The 25935-nt window shown below is 41.0% G+C and overlaps 1 protein-coding gene across 1 annotated transcript in view; it reads right to left on the reverse strand.

The window, feature by feature from the left end:
• The window catches only part of LOC147701912 (cytosolic phospholipase A2 gamma-like), a 956977-nt gene that overhangs the window by 340903 nt on the left and 590139 nt on the right, over positions 1-25935 (reverse strand). Inside the window, exons 9-10 of the mRNA XM_086930542.1 lie at positions 18508-18648; positions 2824-2877 (exon numbers count right to left, since the gene is read on the reverse strand). Coding sequence (XP_086786668.1) covers positions 2824-2877; positions 18508-18648 — 195 coding nt within the window. The remainder of the gene's footprint in view (positions 1-2823; positions 2878-18507; positions 18649-25935) is intronic.

Here is a 25935-nt window from a genome sequence, read left to right on the forward strand (position 1 = left end):
AGGTGGAACAAATCCCAGCCCTCAGCACGCCATTGTGCCCTTTGTCCTGATAAACCAGAAATGGTGCCACACTTTCTCTTCGAATGCCCGGACTATGGACGCCCCAGATCACGTTGGCTTGGACCTATTTGCAGAGAATTGGGCACTCGCCAGTTTTCTGTTGCCCTTCGGATTCTTTTAACCAATACAGCCCCTCCCATTGTATGTGCCGTTTCCAAGTTTTTAAAATGGGCTTGGTTGATTAGACTTAAAAGACTGTCCATATCAATTTAATTCTTTTTTAATTAATTTATGCTGATCAAATGTGTTTTACTCTTCCTTTTAATGTACAGTCATACTTTTTCGACATGCTGTTTTTATCTTTTGTACGGCTTTTATGATATATGCATATCGAAATAAAGCAATCAACCAACCAACCAGTAATTTCTTACATTTGCCTCTGTCTACTGATTGTTGCAGCAAATATGTTTTAAACTAGAATGGCGCTAGTTGAATAATTGCATATTGAAAACGTCCCCTTTCATTCTGTGTATCTCTCTGAGACTAAGTGAGCACAATTGACTGAGCAAAACGTACTGTACTGTTTCCAGGATTGCTGAAGGGTCAAGAGTTGTCATTTTAGATGGTTGCCAGAAACTATTCATTCCTTGATAAGGTTAGGGAGTTTATAGTGGCAATGTGAGCTAGCAGGCCTATAGGCCAAAATATCCTTCTGGGCTGCCCGGAACAAGTCTTGGCACCAAGACCTTAGTTTAGGTTGTCCAACAAATGCGCAGATCCTATACATTTTTGGGACCTACACAACTGCATAAATGTCTTGTTGGTGGCAAACAGATTCACTGGTTGTGGGATCCAATGTGGCCCGCTTCATCAATCATGCCACATCTCTCTTGTGCAACATGCCGACTACATGCTCTTCGCATGCGGTGTCCGATTCACAGGTTGCGACCCTCAGAGGTGGGGGCATAACTGTAATAGTGCTTCATTCTACCTCATGAAGCATTGCTGATCTTGTGCCTGTGTGTGTGATAGGAACTGTCTGGTGTCACCAAGATCAATGTGAAAACAGCAAGTAATGGACAGAATGCAGAACAATGTCATACATTCACTCCAGTACAGAGATCTGGGCCTAAATCCATTGTTTGTTTGCTCACCATTCCAGTTTGAACCCAGTCATATGCAAATAAGTCTTGACCCTGTGCCCAATGGGAACAGTCCAGCCCGAACTGCCAGGCCAGGTCCTCCCTAGACTGGAAACGAGCATCCTAGGACCCGCTTTGGGGTTTTACCCCTCAACAGCCAGGATAGCTTGTCTCCAGTGGCATGGAGAGCACGGGAGCAACTTCTGGGCATTCCCGTACCACTCTGGGTGACAAATGCAAAAACAGTAATTGATGGACAGAATTCAGAACAATGTCATACATTCACCCCAGTACAGAGATCTGGGCCTAAATCCATTGTTTTGTCTCATTTTCAGGGAGGAACAGAATTGCAACTCTATTTTATGTGTGACCCGAACGGTCTGGTGCGACTCCTATCGTTGTGCACCAGATGCTGTGCCCAGATAGTCTGGTGCAACCAGTATCACTGACCAGTATCACTGGGCATTGTGCCTCATTTCCAAGGAGGTAGTGATTTTGCAAATTTGCTGAGTGTGACCGAGACGGTTTGGTGTGACCTGTAAAATCACGCACTAGATGTTGTGCCTCGATAGCCTGGGTGCGACTCTGATCGATGTGTACCTGACAGAGTGTCTCTTCCTTCCGAGAGGCCTCCCTCCCCTAATTCATTCCTTGTTGCCTGATTGGACACTTTCTGGCTCTCAGAGGGGCAGACCAACTGCCCTTGTGTTACCAAGCCTTTACCGATGGCATTATGTTGCCAGGTAGTATTGCCCCGCTAGGGCCTGGGTGGTGAGAGTGATTAACTGGGCTGGAGGTACTCTTCCGAGTATGATCGGAAGTGGGTCAAGAGATTGCAGGACCCCCCCACCTCCCAGTGCTTTGCAGAACTGAGCTGGTGCTGGAAGAAGGCCCTTGTGGACCCCATTGGTGTGACAGACAATTTGCCTCATCCTGTTCCTACTCAAGTGGCTGCAAAAGCCCTGTTGCTGACTGCCTCTTAATTGTCCTTGCTGCCCATCTCCACCTGTTTCCCTGGGACCCCGACTAAGAGTGACATCAGCCAGGTGCTGCAGGTGCCAAAAGGGAGGGTAGGGTGTCTCCAATCAGGGGGTGTAGGATAGTCATGATGAGTTGGAGGATGGAGGGAGGCTTGGAGCCACGGGCTCTGCAGCTTGTTACCCATTGACCTGCTGGGTATCAGTTGCACCGCATAAGGATGCTGGGTGAATGTGTGTGCGAGCATGTTCTGTAAGGGCCTGCCTGATATATGTTGCACCACGTAGTGGTATGGAGTGAGTGTGTATGTGGGAGTGTGCAGAGCGCTACTGCAGCATACCGCTTTCCATAAAATGTCTTTCAGAAGTTGAGCAGCTGCTGTACAGCATGGCTGAAAGTTGAAAAAATTAAGAAATATGACGCGGACAGCAATGACTGCATCATAGCTTTTTTATTTTCTTTACTTTCAGCCACGTTGCACAGCAGCTGAACTACTGTGCAGCATGGCTAAAAAACAGTAACAAAGTTGATAGATCTCGCACGTCAAGGCCTACCTGTTTTGTCAATGCTTGTATTAACTATAGATGAAGGGCTTTCCTGCCAGCACCATGTTATGTCTTACACATCAGAGAGTATTATACACTGATATAGGAGCAAATTAGGTCATATATTCCCAATTTAATATAAAAAGTATAAATATTACCTATGGTTATGCGAAATAATTCCTGTATGCTTCCAATTGCACTTCCCCACAGCCCTAAAAGAAACATAAAAATTAGATCAGGAATGACTTTGCCAATGTTAAAGCATGTGTATGACTATAACCAGATGAGCAGAAGCAGACAAAGCAATACAGACAAAACAAAAATCTTGATATTTGTCGACTGATTTCGGTGTCTTCTGTTTTTTTCCTGGTCTAGTTTTGGGCTTAGGGCCTTATTATGATGATTGGCGGTTCCAAGTGCACCATTACAAAGCGGGCGCACATGGTGCATTTGCATACTCCAATTTCTCTATGAGAGCTTGTGCTGTGGCCGTAAACCGGCCGTAGCACAATCTCCCATAGAGAAATGGCAGAATCTGTTCATTCCTGCACTGCGTGGCAGATACCTCAAGGTGCCTGCCACACAATGCAGGGATCAGCAGAGGGGCAGGCCCCCAACCAGAGCCCTCAGAGAAAATGGAGCCCTGCTTGTGGTCCCCAAAGTTGTTTTCTGACAGGCTGTTCGATCTCAGAAAGCCCGGCATGGAACGCCTGTCAGAAACCGACGGCAGAAACGCTGTCCATTAGGATTACGGTCAGGCCTATGACTGGCTGACAGGCTCCTTGAGTCCATCGCAATCTAGCTGGAATGACCGTCCGGTTTCACTTTGGATCGCCGTCATCGTAATGAGGCAGTCGAAAGTTAAACCCACAGTGTGACTCGGAAAGACTCCGACCTGTGGTCAGAGGCTTTCCGAGTCTCATTGTAATGAGGCCCTTACTTGGCAAAGGAAGCCCTTATGAAAATGCCACAAACTTTTATCTCAATGTTTTCATTGTTACATAATTGTTGGTAATAATTTGTTGAAATTTTTGCTACCTCCATTCAATGTTCAGGAGCCTCTTTCTCCTTTATTTTCTATGGTAATTCTCATAGTTATTGTGGATTATTAATCTTTATTTACTTTTTTGCAGGTATATCATTTGTGTTTTGTGGTCTGCCCTGTACTATGTAACATGTGTTATGATCCTCTTGTATTGTCCCCATGGACTCCCGATGTATCATCTGTTGCAGGTGACCTCACCCCAACCTTACCCTGGACACTGCTCTTCTTAGGTATGTTATATTGTATTCCTTCCTAATTCATGGATGATTCTTTCTTTCTTGCTATCTCTTTCTCTTAGCATTATATGTTTCCCTCTTTATTCCTCTTTCTGTCTCACGTTTAGTTCCTTTTTATCTTTACCTTACTGCTTTTTGGTATATGTATGTCATGATAAAGTCTACAATGTTTATTTTCCTTGTTTGGTATGAATTGTTTTTTATCTGTCAAAAGATGTTAAAGTCCTTAAACATAATTTCTTAAAATGTCAGGGTTTTAAACTCTCCCATTAAAAGACAATGTGTGTTTTATCCAATTTAGCTCATCTTGTGCAAGTATAGCTTTGTTTAAGGAGTCACACCATACAAAACAGGAGTCAATAAAACCAGAAAGAGGTTGGGTAGGTGATGTTTTCTGTACCCCAGGTGATGGTAAAAGGAAGGGAGTTATTACACTATGTCATAAATCGTTGTGTGCTAAGCTGGTTTCCCAATAATCTGATGATGTTGGAAGATGGTTGGATACAAAATTGTCAATGGGAAATGTTCCAGTCTCTTTGGTAAATATTACCTCTACAATCAATGACTCCCATTTTTGGTATGTCCTAAATCGTTTCTTATTGAATACACTGAAGAAAATGTTATTCTAGATGGTGACTATAACCAGATAGTTTATCCCTTTATTGATCCTATCCCCAAGGGTACTTTTATACCAAACAGTACCCACAAACCTTTGGTCCAAACTATTAAGCAATGAAAGCTTGTGGATGCTGGTGTCTTTGTAACCCTATCCTAAGAGAATACACTTACTTCTCTCCTGTCCATCAAACTCAATCCTGAATTGATTAATTTTTTGTATCACATAATATCTCACAGTCTCTACGTTCTGCAGGCATTGGATCTATTTTAATTTCTGATTATACCCCTGTTTCCCTTCAATTGGACCTTCCTCTCTCTTCTCAAGCTCCCAGCAGGTGGCATTTTAACAATTCAATCATTCTAGATCTGAATTTTACCTCCTCTTTTGAGTTGTTTTTTCAAGATTATTTTCACTTTAATCAAACAGAGGACTCGTACTTTTATATTAGCTGGGATGCTTTTAAAGCATGAGCCCATGATAATATTATCTCATATGTTGCTAAGAAGGGAAAAGCATCACATACTCTTACAACTGACCTTTTAGCCCAGATAAAGAGACTAGAACATTTCTTTTATACTTCAAAACCAAAAAAGTAGTTATCTGAACTTATTCGCACTAAACTCCAGTTTAACGGAGAATCCACAGAAAATGCCCCTTTGTTCTTGTTAAAATCTAGTGCAACATTTATGGCAGTCAGAAAAGGGCCGAATTACCTGCAGGTTAGGAACAACAAATGTAATATTTACTCTATTATTGACACAACTTAAACGCCAAAAAATAGGGATTTGGAGATTTTGGATGAATTTGTTCAATATTAGAAGTCCTTGTATACACCTGAAAATGTGACTTCTGATATCAACATTTCTCAATTTCTCTCATCTATTAATAGACCTGCAGACAAATGTATTGACTTATCACTGTTGCAAGATGACATCTCACAAATCGAATTACATAATGCACTGAACACACTGAAAAAAGATTAGGTCCCGGTCCTGACGGGTTTCCTGTTGAATTTTGCTAAGTTACTCCTCCCCAAATTGTTAACTCTCGTATACTCTTTCTCACCCTCTGGCTCTTCTTCTGGTTCCTTTTAGGATGCTTTAATTTGTCTCATCTCTAAGGAAGGTAAGAACTCTAATTTCTGCAAAAATTATAGGCCAATCTCACTGGTTAATGTTGACTATAAAATATGTTCTAAAGCTTTCGCTCTGAGACTTGATTCCTATCTTCCTTATCTGCTTGGTAATGAGAAATTGTGTTTCGGCAAAGGAAGATATCTTTCAGGAAACACTGTTTTTATTTTTATATCCTTTCCAAGTCTCCTACTAAAATGGAGTCGGATGCAGCAATTGCTTTAGACACTGAGAAAGAGTTTGGTTGTGTCTATTAGCCCTTTCTCTTCCACGCACTTAGTTGATTTGGCTTAGGACCCAAAAGCATTTACCTCATCTCTCTCTTGTATTCTGCCCAAGAGGGGATATCTCTAATGGTCCTACTTCTCCGTATTTTTCTTTGGGAAGGGGTGTACGCCAAGATTGTCCTCTTTCACCTTTTCTTTTTAATTTAGCACTTGAACCTTTTCTTTCTTGCTTGTGACAGAATCATGATTAATGGTGTTGCCTTTTATGGTTTACAGATTGAATTTGCAGCATTTGCAGATGATGTTCTATTGTTCCTCTCCCAATCTATCTTATCTCTACCAACATTTTTTCAAGAGGTTGTCTCATACAGTAATGTCTCTGGTTATAAGTTGAATAACAAAAAATTTGAAATACTGCCGTCGACTAAATTAACATCTAGAGAAGAATTCACCATGTCAAATTTTTCGTGGAATTCTCAGCACATTAAATATTTTGGTTTGTGGCTCACCCCCTCTGTCCCTTCTTCAGTTTCTATAAATCTAGAAAAATGTTCACATACATTAACCACTGTAACCGCTAGATGGCATCCACACCATCTTTTTTTGTGGGGTCACTTGGATACCAATAAAATGATCTGAGCTCCATTGTATTGTTCACTATATCTAATCTCTCGATTTACACACCTCTTAAATATTTTAAAAAGATTAACTCTATCCTTATCTCGTTCCTTTGCAATCATAAAAAATCGTGCACGTCCTTACTCAAATTGACTCGCCCAAAAATCGGAAGGAGTTAAATTCCCAGACTTTCCAACTACCATAAGGCTTTTCTATTACGTCAATCATCTCAGTGGCTTTCTGATTCTACGACACCAGGCCCATTATGGATGGATGGATGTGGAGAAATCTTTTCTCCTCCCCTTCTCTTTCAAGGAATATTTGTCTTTCACTCACACACCACCGTGTCTTCCTACACCTATGCTTCAGCCTTTATAACAATCTCACAAATATTGATACTTTTCTTAGTTGTACCATTTGGCACAACAAAGATATAGTTAATAATAAACCCATTTACTGGAAATCCTGGAGAAACAAAAGTTTATTCTGGGTGCACCATCTTTTTGAGCACAATACGTTCTTATAATTTTTCCAGGTCTCTTATCAATTACGTTTCCCCTTATCATTTGAGAAGAAATACAGCATATTGCATAGAGCCCTTTGTGTCACTTATGAACAAAGTCGACTCTCTCTATCTTCAGCATTATCTACTAATAACCACTGGTTCACTCTATTGCACTCTTCTCCAAGAGGATCTTCTATTTATTCCTATTTACTTCCCTCTGACTCTAACAGAGCAAAAACAAAGGTGGAGTTGGCCTGGGAGTCCGACCTTGCAGTCGAGTGGTCAATTCCTTTCTGGGCAAAGATTTGAAAGAAAATCATCCAGAGCAGCAAATACCATGCAGTCCCTTTTCTTTATTTATAACAGACTTTTATTGAATCCTACTCTTTTGCACACATTCCTCCCAACTACAACACACACATGTTGAACATGCTCTCTGCCACAAGCAGATTTAAAACATTTACTTTTTACATACCATACAGCGATGTGCTTTTGGACACAGATCTGGGGTCAGGTTAATTCACTTTTTCATACTGCAGTCCCTTTTTCTATTTCTACTATCTTTTTAGGCAGCATATCCGAAGCTTGGGCCTCAACCTCATGTGACACTTGCATTCCGGATCTTTTGTTAGCAGCGGCTTTCCAGCAGATCACCAAGAATTGCAAGGACTTACTATGTTATAATTTAAAGCTTAGTGGTACCCGGTTTGCTACAATCATAGATTGGACACAAGTTACATCTCTTCCATATCTCTACCTCTGAAAGGCCAGATTTTGTGGTCTCCCATTATACAATTCCTAGATGACAGTGCACAACAATCCTTTCTATCTCCATCTAACATAATTAAATATATTGCTTGATAATTCAGTTTTGTATGACAATTATATATATTGCATTTGTTTTCTTATGTATCTAAAAACAAACTTTTCTTATTTTTAGACCTTATTTATTTTCTCTTCATTATAGGTGACTTGCATTATTTTGTTCTCATCTCTAAGCCTTATTATGTTCTAAATAAACTCATTTTACAACTGAAGATGCCACAAAAGGCTTATAGAAAAGTTGCAATGAAAAACTGTGTAGGAAGCATGGTTTAGTAAGTAATACAATTTTTTTTGTTTAGTAACAGATTATGCTATACGTTAACTATTTCAACAAGGTGAAATGTGCTTCACCCAGTGCTCTGATTCCTGAAGTCTTCTGGTCATGGCCCGGTGAAGTGTGACAGAGTCAGCAATAGCCACCCAGCATAGAAAACCCACCACTGGACGTCCCAGCATGTGCTGGCTTTTATCCTTTGTCATTGTTTTCAGGTATATCCTAATATGAATAATACATCCCAATACACCTTTTGTCTCTTTTTGATGAATGAGTTATTCCGTCGGATTTCATCTTTATTGTCTATATACCTGGTATATTTGTCAGGCTACCTAACTATTATAAATTATCTAGCCATGAATCAGTCATTCTGGCAATCTCTTGTCCACATAATGTTTCAGACACACCTATGCTTCTATGGCCCACCCATCCAACTCTTTAAAAGTATCTCCATAGATAAGTCTCTTCAGCTATCAGCACAAAAGAGCCTCCCTCTTATCCAATTCTTTCCATTGATTAAATTATTTATTAGAATTTTAGGGGCTTATTTATGAGCCCTTGAGTCACTTTTGCACGGCCGGTGCATCACTTTTTGTGGCGCACCAGCGGCATAAAAAATGTGCCTTGTTGCATCATATTTACAAAGTTACGCTTCTAGGTAAATGAGTCACTTTGTAAATCCCTGCCAAACATTATACCTGCGCCAGGTATAATGTATGCAGTGGGGCATTCCGACAGAAGTAAGGATCATAGAGGTGAGCAGTAAAATCTATAAGATTAAATGCGTCAATGCTTACGCCTGCCTATTGGCAGGCGTAAGACTGACGCACGCACATTTCACATGGGACTTGCCCATGTGTAGTGACCCATTGCTAGAGTTGCGTCACTTTTGTGACACACTCTAGCAATGCGTAATTTTCCGCATACAGATACGTCAGAAATACTAACATATCTGTAACTCCTTGCGACATGTTGCGTTATACTGTAAATATAATGCATCATTAGTGTCGCAAGGAGGACACAATGAAAAGTGATGCCTTTCTGTTTTCTCGCAGCGATGCGTCACTTTTCATAAATGAGCCCCTTAATATTTTTCTTTTATTTGGCATTCCCAACTGTAGGTCTTTGCATGTGCACTTCTGTCTGCGCCTAGTTTGTTACTGCACCATTTAGTTGATTTCATCCCCAAAAACATTTACCAGCACAATACATGTGTTCTTACTTGTTGCACATGTTGACTTTCTTCTAAATTTTATTTAAAAGCATTTGACCCATAGTAATGGAAATATGTGGAACCAGTGTGTTGGACTTGGCCCTTTTGGCAGGTTCACCCTGAAATTTTTTGCATTCTCCTAGCCTTTTTCTGTAACCTGGTGGTAGTGGTGTTAGGCCTCTAGGCACTTTAGCACTGTGGTCCAGTGTAAAATGAATGCGCTATCTGTGTACATGTGGTGAGATTGGCCTGCCCTCAAATAGAAATGCATGGGGAATACGTTTGTCCATGGTAATTCCTGGTATGAGAGGAGTGCAGGGTCGATTTTAGTATGTATGAACTCGTGAGGATAAATGCTGCGCAATGGTATGCATAGATTTATGGTGATTGGTGGAGAAATGCCACTTTTAGAAGTTTGCATTTCTGTGTGCTATGTGTCTGCCTGCCTGATGTGAATTGTATGTCTGTCTTGTGATTGACAGGAGCTGGGAGGTGTGGGAGGCTCCATAAGGGGCAGGGTGAGGCTGCGCTAGGCTGAATGGGACACCTGGGCTGAGTAGTGGGAGTGGTAATCTCCTAACTCTGAGAAGGATGGTGTCTTCCCATGTGAATGCAGACTCTGCCCCCCTGTGGTGTGTCTGATGACGAGCCCCACCTGACAAAAGGGAAGAGGAGCTTGCAAAACAAAGTGCTCCAAATCTCCCTGAACCAGTTGCATCTGGTTCCCCCATGCCCTGCACTTTACACAAAGAATAAGGGTGTATAAAGGTAGGGGCTGTGACCCATGAATTAGTTCAGTTCTGGTGAGCTGTTCCTGTGCTACTGGGGCGTGCTGCTGCTGGGGGCCTAGGAGGAACCGCCAAGGGGGCTTGCCTCCTTGCTGGATGGGCCTGTGTGCTGGCCTCCCTGCTATGCCCCTGGATACCTGAGGACTGTTCCCTGCTGAGTCTGTACATTCTAGTGCCTCGTGAGTGCTATATTTAGATTATCAGCCAAGGAAAGAGGAGCTGTGGACTGGCAGCGCAGGGCTTTCCCCTGAGCTGTTTACTTGGTGGGAGCCCACCCTGCAATTGCAGCCGCTTGTGTGCTCATTTGAAAAATGGGTTCCCACCCCGCATTGCAGCCTATTTGGAGTGGGAGCCCACCCTGCTTTAGGAATGTCTTTCCGGGCGGTTGCTCACCCCGCAATTGCAGCCGCAGTGGTGCTGATGTGATGGGGAGCCCACTCCGCAGTGCAAGAAGAACAGGAGCCTACCCCACTGATTTATGCTGAAAACCGAGCGGGAGCCCACCCCGAATTGGTACCTTTAAAATGGGAGCCTACCCCGCACTTTTGCCCGGTGAGAGTAATTGCTGCCGGGTCACGGCCACGCAAACCGGAAGTCTGGCAGAATTGCCTGTTTGGGGCAGGACACCCTTGCACATGAAAAGTAAGTAGACGGGAGCCTGTCCCGCGCTCCAGTGCACAAATAAAAGCCGGGAGGACTGCAGCTGAGCCGCGGGCTATCATAGTGAAGGGAGAGCCCAGCTTGTGCTGCACTGTCCTGTGAAGAGGTGGCTGCCATCCCGAGCAGGGCTCCCGTGCTATTGAGAGGTCCTGTGGAAGTCCGGAGGATCAGTCAAAGCCCCAGTGAGTGGGGGCTGAAGGGAAAACCGTGATAGCCCTCCACAGGAATTGTGAGTGCCGATTGTCCAGGAGAGCCCTGTGAGTGGGGTCATTGATGATCTAGTTGTTGGAGGGGGCGTCGGGGCACATTGTCAGTGCCGGCCCTCCCTGTGGTCCCTCTAAAGGCACCGTAGTGCCAGTGCTGGTCTTACAGCTGCTCAGCCTGGCAGTGGGCAGCTGCAACGTTTTGGGCTCATTGGTTTCAGAGCCCCAGAGAGGGTCCAGTGAAGTCCCATGCCTCAGTGATGGTCATAGTTGCCCAACAATTAGCGGGCAGTTGCAACTTGTAGTGCCTTCATTTCCTCGCAGTTGCACCGCCGTTGTGAGCAACTACATAGTGGAGGCACTTTTGTTGTAAGGGCCCCAGAGTAGGGCCCACCTCAGGCAGAGTGGTATCAGTCCTTCCTTTTTGCAACCCAGCTGCCTCACTAGATAGGTGGCAGCTGCAATGTTTTCCCCCATTATTTTAGGAGTCCCGGAGGGGGGCTCTCACAGCACGTGCAGTGCTGTGATTGTTTTCTTGTAGGCTCATTCTCAGCTGCCCTGCCAGAGTGCAGGCAGCTGCAACACTTGGGCACATTTGTCCAGAAGGCACAGTAGGTACCCGGCCTTTATTTTTATTCACAGCTGCGCAGCAATTAGTGGGCAGCTGCAATGTTTAGGACAGTGCCTGTGCGCACTTTTCTCTGCTGCATTAGCAGCCAGCCCTGACATTGGGACAGAGGGCATTCAAGCCCTTTTAGAAGGCTTGTTGGCCTTGGGGCAGTTTGGTGACATTGGTAGAGTGCCAGTCTCTACCAAATTGTGTAATGTGTCTATTACTGGGAGTGTTGCCAAAAGAATGATTTAGGCCCATTGTATCTACACTAATGTGTTTATGCTGGTAAGACCCAGTGCGTACTGTGTTTATGCTAATGAGGTTCGGGCCTAATGTGTTAATGCATAATGTCAGGTTGTGATGTTTTGAGAAAGTATCTATTTGCCTAATGTGTTTATGCTTATGGGGTTAGTGCATATTGTGTTTATGCTGGTGGGGCCAATTACATAATGTGTTTATGCTGAAGAGGTTTTGGCCTAGTGTGGGTTTATGTCTAATGTGATAATGCATAGGTCATTATGGTACCAGTAGTTACTGGTTGTGTTTTATATTTGCATTTACTTACCTGTTCTGATGGTCCCGTCCTTGGCCCAATTGGCCTGGTCCTGTATATAATCCCTTGTGAATATTGCACCTGCCAGTTGGCACAGTGTAAATGTGTGATTCGGTTTCTAATGTGTTTATGATAATACAAAGGTTATTTTTATATGACCTTGTGTGGATTTTCTTTTGTAGTGCGCCTAGTTTGTTGCTGCTGTGTGTGTGTTGCACAAACGCTTTACACATGTAACTCCCTTGCCCGGACTAGAGTGGTGGTCTCTGCCTAGCTTTGGCACAAGCCTTAGACAACCAGAGATCCCCAAATGCCATTGTATAAATGTCATGCTCAGATGCAGACAACTTCTCCGGGCCCGGCTGGCTTCTAAGTGGTATCAGTGGGTACCCATGGGACCTGTGTACACTATTTTCTGCAATTCTTTTTATCAATCTCCAATGGCTTCTGTAATGTGGTTTATATGTCATTTGCTTTTCCTACACTATTTAACAACTTGTATCCTTCTTTAACACTTTGTTGCAACGCTACTGTTGCATTTTTATTCGGGGTGCTATGCTGCCTGTGACTATATGCTGTCCCCAAAATATTCTTGGTGATTTGTAACTATATTCACCCTGGTTTTTATCCTGTAACCATCTCCCTTGCCAGCCCCAAGAGTTGCAGTCTCCACTCATCATACTTCCTGGAGGTTTGTGTGCTTTCTGGCTTTTCTTCCAGTTTGCGATCCTTAATGCGGACACCTATTTTTTTTACAGTATTCGTACTGTGCAAAGGCACTGTGGATGCAAGTAGGAATTGCCCTTTACTTGGACAGACCAAGACCCAGAAATGAAATAAACGCCAGTATCCAGTGCTTGACAATGAACAAGTCACTTGTTTTTTTTAGTAGTAAAAGTTGCGTTTAAACCCTGACATTGACAGGCCTCCTCTATCAAGGAGAAATCAATATTTTGCCTCCCAAAATTTTCTGCCACTGTAAATTAATCAAATCACAGATTTTCATGGATGAAGACTGGGACGCCGGTGGAGATCTTTGCAGGATATATATCAGAACCACACCCACATTTTTTCCGCATGCGAATACGATGTGGTCCAAACCCTAAACACGTTCCATTATCCCCAAGTCATTACAGCCACTTGCCTTAGAGAAAGCGTTGGAGTTGGAACAGTATAATTTACTGTTCCTACTCTGGTCTGTGCAATATTAGGGAAAGTGTTGGACCTAATGTCCAACATCATTCCAACAATGATTCCCTTAAGGCAAGTCGTTGTATCAGCTTGCGGGTTAAAGATACTTTCATGATTCTAACCATGTTGTAAAGGCGCTGCGTGGTTTGAGCCACAGAGTAAATGCTGTTTCGCATCTTTTGATGTCAGTATAGGAGGTAACTCTGACCAGGTCTACATGGTTCGAACATTTCTTTCATAGATCCCTCTATCGATTACAAATGTAAAATGATTTTTCCAAAACTTGATATACTTGTTAATTACGATACAGTTACACTCTTCTGGGCAGCCTTCAGGTCAAGATGTGAAATATGAGGTAAGGAAAATTGATTTACCACAATATTGTTGCCAAAATATTAACACAGATATAGGCAAGGTAAATCCTCACTGGCAGCTATAGGCAAAGGAAATCATCAGTGGACCCCAGACACAGCTTGTTGTTCCTGTTCTCATATGTCTCCCCTCATCCTACAATATGTTTATCGTTGTCTTGTGGAGTGTGCGTAGTCTAGGCCATCCTGTCAAGCATCAAAAGGTACTATCCCATTTATCCAATCTCAATGCACATGTTGCCTTTTACAGGAAACTCATTGTAATGATGTGGATTCACTTAAACGTCAATGGGTTGAACAGGTTATTTTTTCTCCTGCTGTTAATCGTCATGGTGGTGTTGCCATCCTATTTGATGAGTCACTAAATGTGCAAATTGTATTAACTGAATGTGATTCAAATGGGTGATGGGTTTTGGTTGATGCCGCTATATGTAAAAAGCAAGTTACTTTTACTTTCTTCAATATTTATGGCCCTGTAAAATCCGAACCTGAATTTTAGAATTCCATTAAACTGAAATTGTCCTCCATCCCTAATCCTAATATAATTGTTGGCGGTGATTTTCAATGATTAGATCCTTTCTCGGTTAGAAAATCCAAGTGTAAATTTAAACCTGATAAAGTTCACGAAGCATTTCAATCTGCCATCTCCTCTCACCCATTCTACGACGCAGTGAAAACATGTAATCCTGACGCATGTGAATTTACTTTTTTATCTAATGTTCATCATACTATGTCTCGTATTGGTTACATTTTGTTTTCTAAATCATTGCTTCCCTCCATTTAATCCTTTGAATTAGTTTTTTTTCTGACCATGCTCCAGTGTTTTCTTCCTTTGATATGTCTCTCAATACTTGCCAACAAGACGGTTGGCGTTTTAATAATTCTATTCTCTCAGAATAAACCTTAATATTAGAAGCAACCTCCTTTGTTAATGAATTTTTTCATATTTAATCAATCCATGGATACTTCCGTTCATAACAATTGGGATGCCGTTAAGGCCTCTTTCAGAGCCTTTACTATTGCTTTCACTGCAAGAACTAAGAAGATACTAAATACTGAATATCACACAGCCTTCAAAAGATAAAGATTTTAGAACATAACTATAACTATTGGCCCTATTTGCTCTGAACAGAATAACAAAACTTTCTCGTCCGATTCTGAAATTGTAAATACCTTCCAGTCTTTTTATGAACTTATATGAATTTATACAGAATATACAACTCCTTCTGAAATTGATTTTTATACCTTTTTCCACGGAATACCTAGGCCTCCATCCATACCTGACACTCTCCTAACCCTTGAGAAAGATATTTCTATCCAGGAGATTATTGATGCTCTTAAATCTTTTAAAAAGGCTAAAGCCCCTGGACCAGATAATTTCTCCGTTGAACTCCCCTCATCTTTTTCCTCCATGTGTGCCCCTAAACTACTAGAGGTTTTTAACTCATTTCTATCTAAATCTAAAGCAAGTGGTTCCTTTTTGGAAGCCCTCATTGTTGTTATTCCCAAGCCAGATAAAGACTCTACCCTCTGTAAAAAATTTGGACCCATCTCACTAATTAACTATGATTGTAAAGTATTTGCGAAAATCTTAGCTTCTCGTTTGGAGAATGTCATTATACTCCTTATTAACCCTGATCAAGCTGGTTTTATTAAGGGTAGACTTGCATCTGACAACGCCAGAATGTTCTCTAATATCCTCGCTCTTGGGAAAAAGTACTCATCACCTCTAGCTGCCCTTTCACTTGATGCTGAGAAAGCTTTTAATCATATAAATTGGCAATGTATGTGTTATACTCTTCTTTTGGTCATAAATGTATTTCTTATGTTAAATTGTTGTATATTAATCCATGTTCTTGTGTGTTTGTTAATGGTCATTTGGCTACCTATTTAAAATTACAAAGGGGCACTAGACAGGGTTATCCTCTTTCCCCATTAATTTTTATTCTTTGCTTAGAACCCTTTCTTGAACTTATCGAGCATAATCCTGATATAACTGGGTTTTAAACTCAACTCTCATGAAATTAAGCTTTCTGCTTATGCAGACGATATCTTAATTTATACGTTCAACCCCTGCAATTCCCTACACCCTTTTATATAGGAGATTGCTTTATATTCTATGTTTCTAAGTACAAACAAAGGGGCTCATTAGGATTGCGGTTAATCCGCATCCTCCGGGCCGGCGGAAGCCACTGCCGGCCCGGAGGATGCGGATTAACCACTGCGGACTGAAGAAAGATCCCCCGCCAGAGTAGGATGGCTGGGGGATCTTTTTTCCGTCCGCCGCTTTTCCACTGCGGTCGCCTTCCGACCGCGGCGGAAAAGCTCTAACATGGCTGGCGGTGACCGCCAGCCATATTAGGATGGCAGCGGTCCTATGCCTTTACACAGCGGCATTTCCGCCGTGGAAAGGCATACGGACTTTTCTTTGGGGGCCTGTTGTGGGCCCCCAGGGGTGAAGGGGGGATGGGGGGGTGAACATGGGGGGTACCTATGGTACCCCCCTGCCATTGTGTGCATGAAGCGGCAGGCACCACGCGGTGCCTGCAGCTTCGTGCACGCAAAGGAAAACACAGTCTTTTTAACATTGCGGCGTGTGCTGCTTCAAGCAGCACCCGCCGCAATGTTAAAAATACAGGATGTGACCGCCAGGGTGGCGGTCACATCCTTATTAGCACGGAGGGACCGCCGTTGCCCCTGTGGACGTTCCCTCCTCCTCTGGCGTCCGTCCACCATCCTAATAGGCCCCAAGATTTCTCTAAAACTGAGATTTACCACTAAATGCATCCTGTTATTGTTACATGTTTGATAAAACTAGCTTTACTTGGTGTTTCCAAAAGATTAAATACTTAGGAATATGGTACTTCTCAACCATACCTGATACATTAACTCATAATTTCACTGCCTTAAAACTTAAGCTTAAATGTCTTCCTGCTCCCCCAATATTCTTTTCCTGGTGGGGTAGGTAAGACACTTTTAAAATGATGATTGACCCTCATGATCGTTTTACGCTTTCAATGTTACCCTTTAAAATTCATAACTATCACTTTTCTCAGATTATTTCTATTTGCACTAAATTCCTTTGGAATAACAAACGTGTTCGTATTGCTTTATCTAAATTAATCTGACCAAAATCGTAGGGTGGTGTACGTTTTCCTGATTTTAAGTTATTTCATACTGCCTTTTTAATCCTGTCAATTCTATGCTGTTTCTAATGAATCTCATGACTCTCCTATGCCAACATGGGTTGCTTTTGAACGTTCACTGTTGTATGACTTTTCATTTCATGATGATGTTTTTATGACTAATTGCGCTTTCATTTTTTAAATACCCTATTTTAAAGTATTCCCATCATTTACTACATTCTCTTTTTACCAAGCGACTTGACTTTTATCAATCTTTTTTGGCCTTCTCTATTTGGGATAACACATTTATGACATTTTGCCATAAGTATTTTTATTTCAAGCACTGGGGAGAAACGTTTTTTTTTTCATGTGCATCATTTGATAGCTAATAATTCCATTATATCATTCCCTCAACTACAAGAAAAATTCAGCCTCCCTGATATTGTATTTAACAATATAACACATTATTCCCTATAGTTCAAACCTTTCTGGTAAAGAACTATTCCAATTCCCATGTTATTTTAGTTACCACTGTGACACCCTTATTCAATATCTCCATGGATCCCATCCAAGGGCTTCCTTCATATACACAACTATGTCATCCCCATTAATATAAGGAATAAATCCTCTACGAATTGTTATGGGAAAAGGATTTATCTCAATCGCTTTCTGTTCATCAATGGGATCATATATAGCAACAGATTTTTAAGACTTCTAACGCTGCCAGTATTACACAATCCTTATGTGTTATATATAATAGAGTGGTTGTTACTCCCCAATTCCTGCATAAAATCGACCATTCTATTTCTTCCTAGTGTTGGTCATGTTTCTCCTTCGAGTGTACTTTGACGCATTTACTTTATTATTGTCCTAAAGTACATGCATTTTGGAAAGCTTGATTTTTTCATGTAATATTCCATTTTCTATTCACAATATCTTTTGGGGAAATTTACTGATTTTGATCATCTCCCTTCATAAATTATTATGTGACCTTTTTTATTGCTCTTGCTTTTAAAGTTATATGAACTTGTTTAAAGGATAATTGTAAACTATCCTTTTTGATTTGGGCGAAATTAATTTGTGATGAACATAGAATAGCTTCTTTTTCTCATTCCTCAATATGTCAAAAGATTAAATCTGATGCACTTTCCTATCCTCATACCCATCATCCTCTTTCTTACTTTCCTCTCTTTTCCTTTCCCCCTTCCTCCTCTTTCACTCTCTTTTTTATATAAAAGCAAATGAAGTAGAGACAATACTTATGTAATATGTACATTTACTAGGTTCATGTATTTTATGTTTTACCATTTCTTTCCTCTCAATAGTTTTTCAATTATATGGTATTTTTTTAGATGTTATGAGGTATTTTCTTGTTCAAAATCATTTTGTTAACTTCATATCTTTCTTATTTCTTACATCTCTTTTAACCAACGTATGTTTTATTACTATGTCTCTATTCTCAATACAAATTATTATTCAAAAAATAGAATGATCAGTCACTGTGGCAGATTGTTTGACGGTCCTATACAGAGAAGACAGTTTTCCATCCCCACTACAGCATAAACAGATCTTTCATCAGGGTCTAAATGAACCCAATATAGAATAGTTACACATTCCTATATAAATATTGGTAGCACACTTACCTTGTAAATAGCTTATGTCTGGCTCAGGCAATCTTTGAGCTAATTTTTTATTTTCAAATTTGCTTTCATAGTGTGTTGTCTCCACGTATATTTCTTTTGCAGGAAATCCACACCGATGAGGGGTGAACTCAAAATCAATTTCTGTTAAAAAAAAAGTAACTGTAACGAATGAGCTGGGTTGGACGTACATACCAGGGACATATAGTCACAGAAATTAGGATTATCCATATTAATCTTAAACTGAAACTGGCATTATCTAAAGATGGCATTTTTTCGGATCCATGTAGTACAGAAACACGTCTAAAAATACTATTTTGAATTTTAAAAATGTGGAACCTGAAATGACAAAATACACATAACTATTTTCTAAAGTTTTCCAGTTACTTTTTTACTTCAATTGCTTACAGCTTTATAATTAATTTGATTGCTCAACATATTTTTGACATAAAAGGACTTGATATGTATATGCCAAGGGCACATTGACCATGTACCATGAGATTGCATTAGAATATTCAGTCCAACAGATCCACAAGTAGGACACATTGTTTAGATGCTTCACACAATCTGGATTCCCTTTCACAGAATAGCATACAGAATAAAGATATTGAAACACGTACCTGATACTGTATGTGAACTCTACACTGGCTGTTTAAAGTGGGGTGGGGGAGAACAGGTTCTAAAGTCTTACATAAAGGCTCTGTTCTGCCTCTCTTCTCGAAATGTTTGAATTACATTTAGGGTTTGGGTTACAATGGTTAAAATTGCTGCAGTGCAGTCCTATCAGTCTAGCAGACAACAGGCTGTAGATTTTCCCCCTTCCTGCTCCAGATTTAAAGAGGGTGTCCCACAGGGATCTTCAATCAGTCCCATATTGTTCAACATTTATATGAGTCCACTGATCACAATTATTACATTTTTTAAGATCAATTTAGTCAACGATGCAGATGTCACCCGACTGATTTTATTACTAGTCAATGCCACTGGATACTTTTCATGAATGCATTCAGATCAGCGGCCTGGCTCAAATCTAACTACCTTCAGTTCAATGGAGACAAGACAGAGCTCCTATGCTGTCCAGTGATGAAAGTGCCCACCCCTCTTCCTCCTGATTTTAGGCCCATACCGTCAGACACGCCCCTGGTGCTATCAGAGATAGTTTGGAAACTTGGTGTAACTTCCTACAAAAAGCTGAGCCTGGAAGGCCATGTGAACAAGTCAGCTCGAACTTGCTTCGCTCTAATCAGAGCATTGCACAAGAAATTCCCTCTGCTACCAACTCATTCTAGGGCACTAGTGGTATGAAGAGTAATACTCAGCTGATTAGACTGCTGTAACAGCCTGTTACTAGGGAACTACACAGGCTTCCACTGGAACTGAGAGGTTTAAATCGCTCTGTATTGATTTCATGGCTGTTAGTCATCTTGGATCAGCTCCCCACAGAAAAGAATAATATGGTATGTCCCCAAAAAAAACATCAGCTCATCCTAAGCCAACATGGCAAGCTTGTTCAGAATAATAAAAACAGATTTGGAGGAACATCCTTCATGATTGAGGCAGTTTGCCTCTGGAACGGACTACCCAGAGCCCTCAGTCAGTCAGGCGAGCTAATTCACTTCAGGAGAGACCTAAAAGCACAGCTTTTCCCAAACATCTCGAGCATAGTTAATAACACTAAACCAGTTGTGGTCCAGAGGTTTCACTTCACTGCACCACATGCCTGTAGAGGCATAATACAGTGCCAGGATACCCATTGGGTGGCAGTGTGCTTTATAAATGCTTCAAAATAAACCTTTGCCTTGGGTTGCTTTAAAAACAAGTAATGGTATTCTTCTTCTTCCACCTAGAGATGATAGTGATTCTGTGTGCATACAACGTGATGGTCAACTCCAAGACCTCATTAGGGAAAGAACAAAAACTAGGCAGGTTTTCTAGTATAATACATCCAACAATCAGTGACCAGTTTTAAGGGACAAGAAACAGTTGGCTTTGGAAACAGTCCACAGTGGGAGGACCAGTGCATGTGGGTTACCAGCTCTGAGAACAGAACACCCAAAACCAGACCCTTGTGAGGTCACAGTAGTGACCTTGTGAGGTCACTACTGGCCAGGGGGGGCTCCATGCACTGTCACAGGGACAGGGGACTGGGGACCTGTGCTAGGAAAAATCATGCATAATCCATACAGAGTGTGTCTCCCTTAAGGGTGTAGTGGTACTCCCCTGGAAGTCCTGGCTTGCCCGGCACATGTTCAGCATGCAGGCACAGATCCTGGGTTGAAGGACATGTTTCAGAATATCACTTCACATTTGGTGGAGGGTGGTGTGGAAAAGGGTGCAAGGTGTCTGAGGCTAAGGCCCCCCTCTTTGAACTTTGAAAAACCACAGAGGTCAGATACTCCAGCATGGCTTTGACACTGACAGGTGTCAGTGGCCTCTGCTGGTTGATGTCCTTATGGACCGGATTCTCCTTGGGTTGGGGTCAAAAGTCTGGTCCAAGGGGTGGAGTGGGCCACATTACTTTGTTTGATATGGTGGTACTGCCTGCCTACTGGGATGCATCTGTGATCAAGTTAGATAGGTGCTGCAGATATAGGGCCCACAGGTGAGGTGAAGGGCTCACCATGGGTCAGCTCAATGGCCCTAGAGAATATAGAAAGAGAGATCCAACTGGGTTCAGAGAGGCGTAGGACTGGCAAGTGCCCCAACAGTAAGGGGCTATTGTCCATGTTTTATTGCCATAAGTAGGGAATTCCATAAAGATATTGATTAGTCTACCCTGGCTTTTGGCTGGATGGAGGTTATGTTGGAAAATGGCCCTCTCTGAACGGTCACGCCACATTTTTTCTTTCATCCTCCTCTTTTTCAGGCCTCGTTTTTGTTAGCTTTAGAATTCAGAGCTTTTTACCACTGCCAACCAGTGCTAAAGTGTCTCCAGGGCTCTCGAGGGCACCAGGCAGATTGCCACGCAGTCTGCCTCCCATAATTTACAAATATCCGGGGTTGGTGGTTCCTGGGGTTTGAGGGGGGTTGTTGAGGCCCACACACTTCTAATTTTGCAGCGGGGGGACTGGATGTGAAAGTGGTGCAAGGGGGTTGTAAATCTGGTACACAGTGTTTTACTTTGCTTTCCTTTTTGGTCTTGTGGAGAATCCAGAGTTAATATAACGGTTTTTGTACAGCCAGTACCGTTCAACCCTACCCCCAAATGGCGTTCTGCCTGTTACCATAGTAACAGTTCATGGAACACTTAAGTGAGCACAGAGGTTAGAAGTTCACCACACTATGTTGCTAATGGAAAAAAGATAATGTGCTGGAGTTTTAAAACTTTTCCATAGGAACCTTTAGTCGTAGGTATAAACTCTGGTAAAGATGTGGTAAAGAGTTAGCCTCAGAATTACACTTCAATTATAAATATAATTTCTTTTGGGGATCACTCTCCCCCCTCCAAAAAAAAAAGATCTATATACTTTTTTTAAATTAACTTTTATTAAAACAATGAAAAACTGGAAACGTAACTTAAATATAATACAATAAATAACTGGAAACATAACTTTAACAGAATATAATAAACAAAATGTTATATGGACTCCAATAGAAGTACAGTAGGTAATCTGCAAAACAAAAAAGAAAATTAGTGTTTAAAATTAAATCGATGTGACTAAATGAGGTGAAACATTACAAGTCAAATTAATACTTGTAAATATTTTCTTATTTTAACATGTGCAGTTTGCCTGATACATTTCACTTGTCTTATAGGCTTGCGTTCAAGTGATGTCTGTATGGAAGTGCCTGCTGCGTCAGATTTACATTACAGATCAACAGGTCTTTAAAATGATTCAGACATGAGACAGAATAAGGTATTTTATTTCTAATGCATTTAATTGGAGGCATTGTATATCTAGGTCGCTCTGATTACCTTATGTAAACACTGTGACCAACAGAGTTCAGAACTTGAACTCAGCTTTGGTTGTACATGGCAGAGTGCACAGCAGCGTCCATAAATTTAAAAGAGAAACAGAAAAGATGTGAAAGAGAGAGAAAGAAAGAGAGAAAAAACAACATTAAAACTGTGAGAGAGAGAAAGTTATAGATGGAGCAGTTAATAGTGGAGAAAATACTCGTAGCTCACCTTTTGCCTTGGTTGTGTGTCCAAGCACGTGCTGGTTCATAGTGCAACCTCCAGTTTTGTGATCTGAAATATAGTATATAGAGTTAGTCATAGTATAGTACATACAAAAGTGGCGCAAGGGGCTTGTAGATTTGCCTCTCAGACTGTTATAATCTATCTATTGTCACTGCTCAAAGGTAATTGTACATTCCTATGCAGTGAAGCTGCTGTACCCTACTCACTCTCTCCTTTCATAGATGACTTGTCGTTGTTTCAGGAAACAAGCTTTTTTGCTCACCTTGTGCCATTGGCGTGATTCAAAGAGGGTGCACCACGTGTCGTAGCAGCCTTTTCAAACGTTGTTACGATGGCCACGCATCATCGCAGAATCCTCGAACGTTAAGTTTTAGAGGTGTTGGTGGGGAACACCAATTTGTGAAACACAACCTGTAAGATAAAAAGGAAGTTAACATTGTGTGCAATTTTTTTATCAAAGGAGAGAGGAAGTGAGAGTGACTGCAAAGAATATTCGCAGCTCAACTTTCTGTCAGCAGTGTGTTTTTCACCACGTGCTGGGAGATAATGCACCCTGAAGCTCTACATCTAAAAGATAGTAAAAGAAAGATGTTATGATTGGTTATTGTTAATAAATTAATGTGGAGTTGAATAACATCGCCCTTTCACACACGTTTCTTCTCATATTTAACATAACTATTTGTATAGTTTATACTTTTTACGAAATTGGAGGTACCCTTTCCCAATTAGTGTTTAGTTCGATACAGGTGCCAGCTCTTTAGTGGCGGAGAACTTTTACATTATCCGTTAAAATTTGTGAATCTTTTTGGCTGCATACAGTACAGAAAGTTTCAAAAGACTTTAAATGTAAAAAAGATTAACATTAGCGCATCATAACAGCAAAGGTAAAAATTGGAAAGTTAAATTGCAATACTTTTTACATGTTTTCCAGGGTTTTACCCATCAAGTACATAAGACAGTCACAACTGTTCAAAACAATTTGTGATAGCAAGATAACAAACATAATTTTGAATTCACAAACATAATGGAAATATTTTACTATACTATGTTCAAAATTTAAGCTGTGCCTTTCTATAAAAAAACATTCAAAGCAAAAACAAAGTATCAAGTAATCCGAAGTTTATGACACCATTAGGGTATTATACATTTTCTATCATGAAATGTTAAAGTCAAACCTGATAACTCCATTAGGTCCATTGCAATTTTCAGCTGAGAGCATATGGAGAGCAGTCAGTGGATCTGGTGTGTCGAGCTGTTGACCACCACCTGGGATAGTGCATGGGCAGGAATAAACAGCTTTTGGTGACCATTACATCCCATGTTTGACGCATCTGTTTAATGAGCTAGAACAGGGGGCAAATCAAGTTTAAAATTATTAAAAAACATGGAGAGTGTGCTAAAATTCAACATTAGATTACATGTGCAGTGCATGGAAAGGAAGCAGCACATGGCGCACTATTTAAATAATGAACGGCGGCAGAATTAACTGATTTGCCCAGAAACAACGGCTACCAAGGCAAGTTATTTGACATACAGAGCTTGAAACCGTGCTAAAATACACTATTGTCGAAAACATTACTTTTGCAATGCATGGGGCACGTGACTCACTACTTACATGAGAAAAACTACATCGCATTAACTTCAACAGCACGTAGCACACTGCTGCGGGAACGGCCACGTGGCGCCTGCCAAATTAAAGAAACGCAGTAGGATTAAGGTATTTGCACAGAAGAAAGGATAGCAAATCAAGTTTAACGCTATTAAAAAATATGGAGAGTGTGGTAAAATACAACATTGGTCAATCGATTACATGTGCAGTACATGGCAAGGAAGCAGCATTTGGCGCACTACTTAAATAATGAAAGGCAGCAGGATTAAGTGATTTGCCCAGAAACAACGGCTACCAAAGCAAGTTATTTGACATACAAGAGCTTGAAACTGTGCTAAAATACACTATTGCTGAACCATTACTTTTGCAATGCATGGGGCACTTGACACACTACTTACACGAGACAAACTACATCAGATTAACTTGAACAGCACGTAGCACACTGCTGTGGGAACGGCCACGTGGTGCTTGGCAAATTACAGAAACGCAGTAGGATTAAGTAATTTGCACAGAAGAAAGGATAGCAAATCAAAAAAGGTTATTAAAAAACATACAAAGCTTGCTAAAATACAACATTGGCCAATCGATTACATGTGCAGTGCATGGGGAGGAAGCAGCACGTGGCGCACTATTTAAATAAGGAAAGGCGGCAGAATTAACTGATTTGTCCAGAAACAATGGCTATCAAGTCAAGTTATTCGACATACAAGAGCTGGAAACCGTACTAAAATACACTATTGCCAGTAACATTACTTTTGCAATGTATGGGGCACGTGACGCACTACTTACACAAGAAAAACTACATCGCATTAACTTGAAGAACACGTAGCACACTGCTGCTGGAGCGGCCACGTGGCAGTTGGAAAATTAAAGAAATGCAGCAGGATTAACTGTTTTGCATAGAAACAAAGGTTACAAAGTCAACTTTAATGATATAAAAAAGCAGGAAAGCGTGCTTGAAAACAGAATTGACAAATCGAAAAAAAATCAATTTACGCGGTGCTTAAAGATCGTTCAGATTAATTAACTTAATTACCCTTAAAAAAAGTGCTCACCTAGGAAGAAGTGGATACGAACACTATCAAGGGCTGTGACTGCGGCATAGGAAAAGTTTGCGAAGGTTGGAAGGTTATAAATGCTTTGCAGATGATGATTGGTTGAGCATGATGTCACTGGTAGTGAGAGCTGTGATTGTGCATGTTGTAATTGAGCATGCACAAATAAAATAAAATATGTTAGAAGTACACCGCCAGATGGTGGGACGTATTGTGGTAGCGCATGTGCAACATTAACATGCATGCGCTACCACAACACGTATGTGGAAAGTGTAGGCTACGACTAGGGGGCAGACACACAGATGGCGTTCGGATATAATATCTAATTGTCAACTTTTAAAATACAATATTATTCCTTAAAAATCACTACTGTAACCAAAATGCTTTTATTCAACTGTTTACAGAAGATGTCCCAGGAAGTCCCGTAATACGTACATCGTGTATAATGCTCCAGGAGTCGTGAGGAAGTCCCATAGCAAACACGGTGGAAAAGTCATACCCGTTGCACACCCTACGCGAATCCTAGACAGTGACCCTAAAATGAAATAAAAATAATAATAACATAAATATTAATAAAAAATAAACAAAAATTATATTTAAGTACATTTTAAATATAAAATAAT

This window comes from Lissotriton vulgaris, chromosome 7, assembly GCF_964263255.1.
Source record: "Lissotriton vulgaris chromosome 7, aLisVul1.2, whole genome shotgun sequence".
In the NCBI taxonomy this organism is placed as follows: Eukaryota; Metazoa; Chordata; class Amphibia; order Caudata; family Salamandridae; genus Lissotriton; species Lissotriton vulgaris.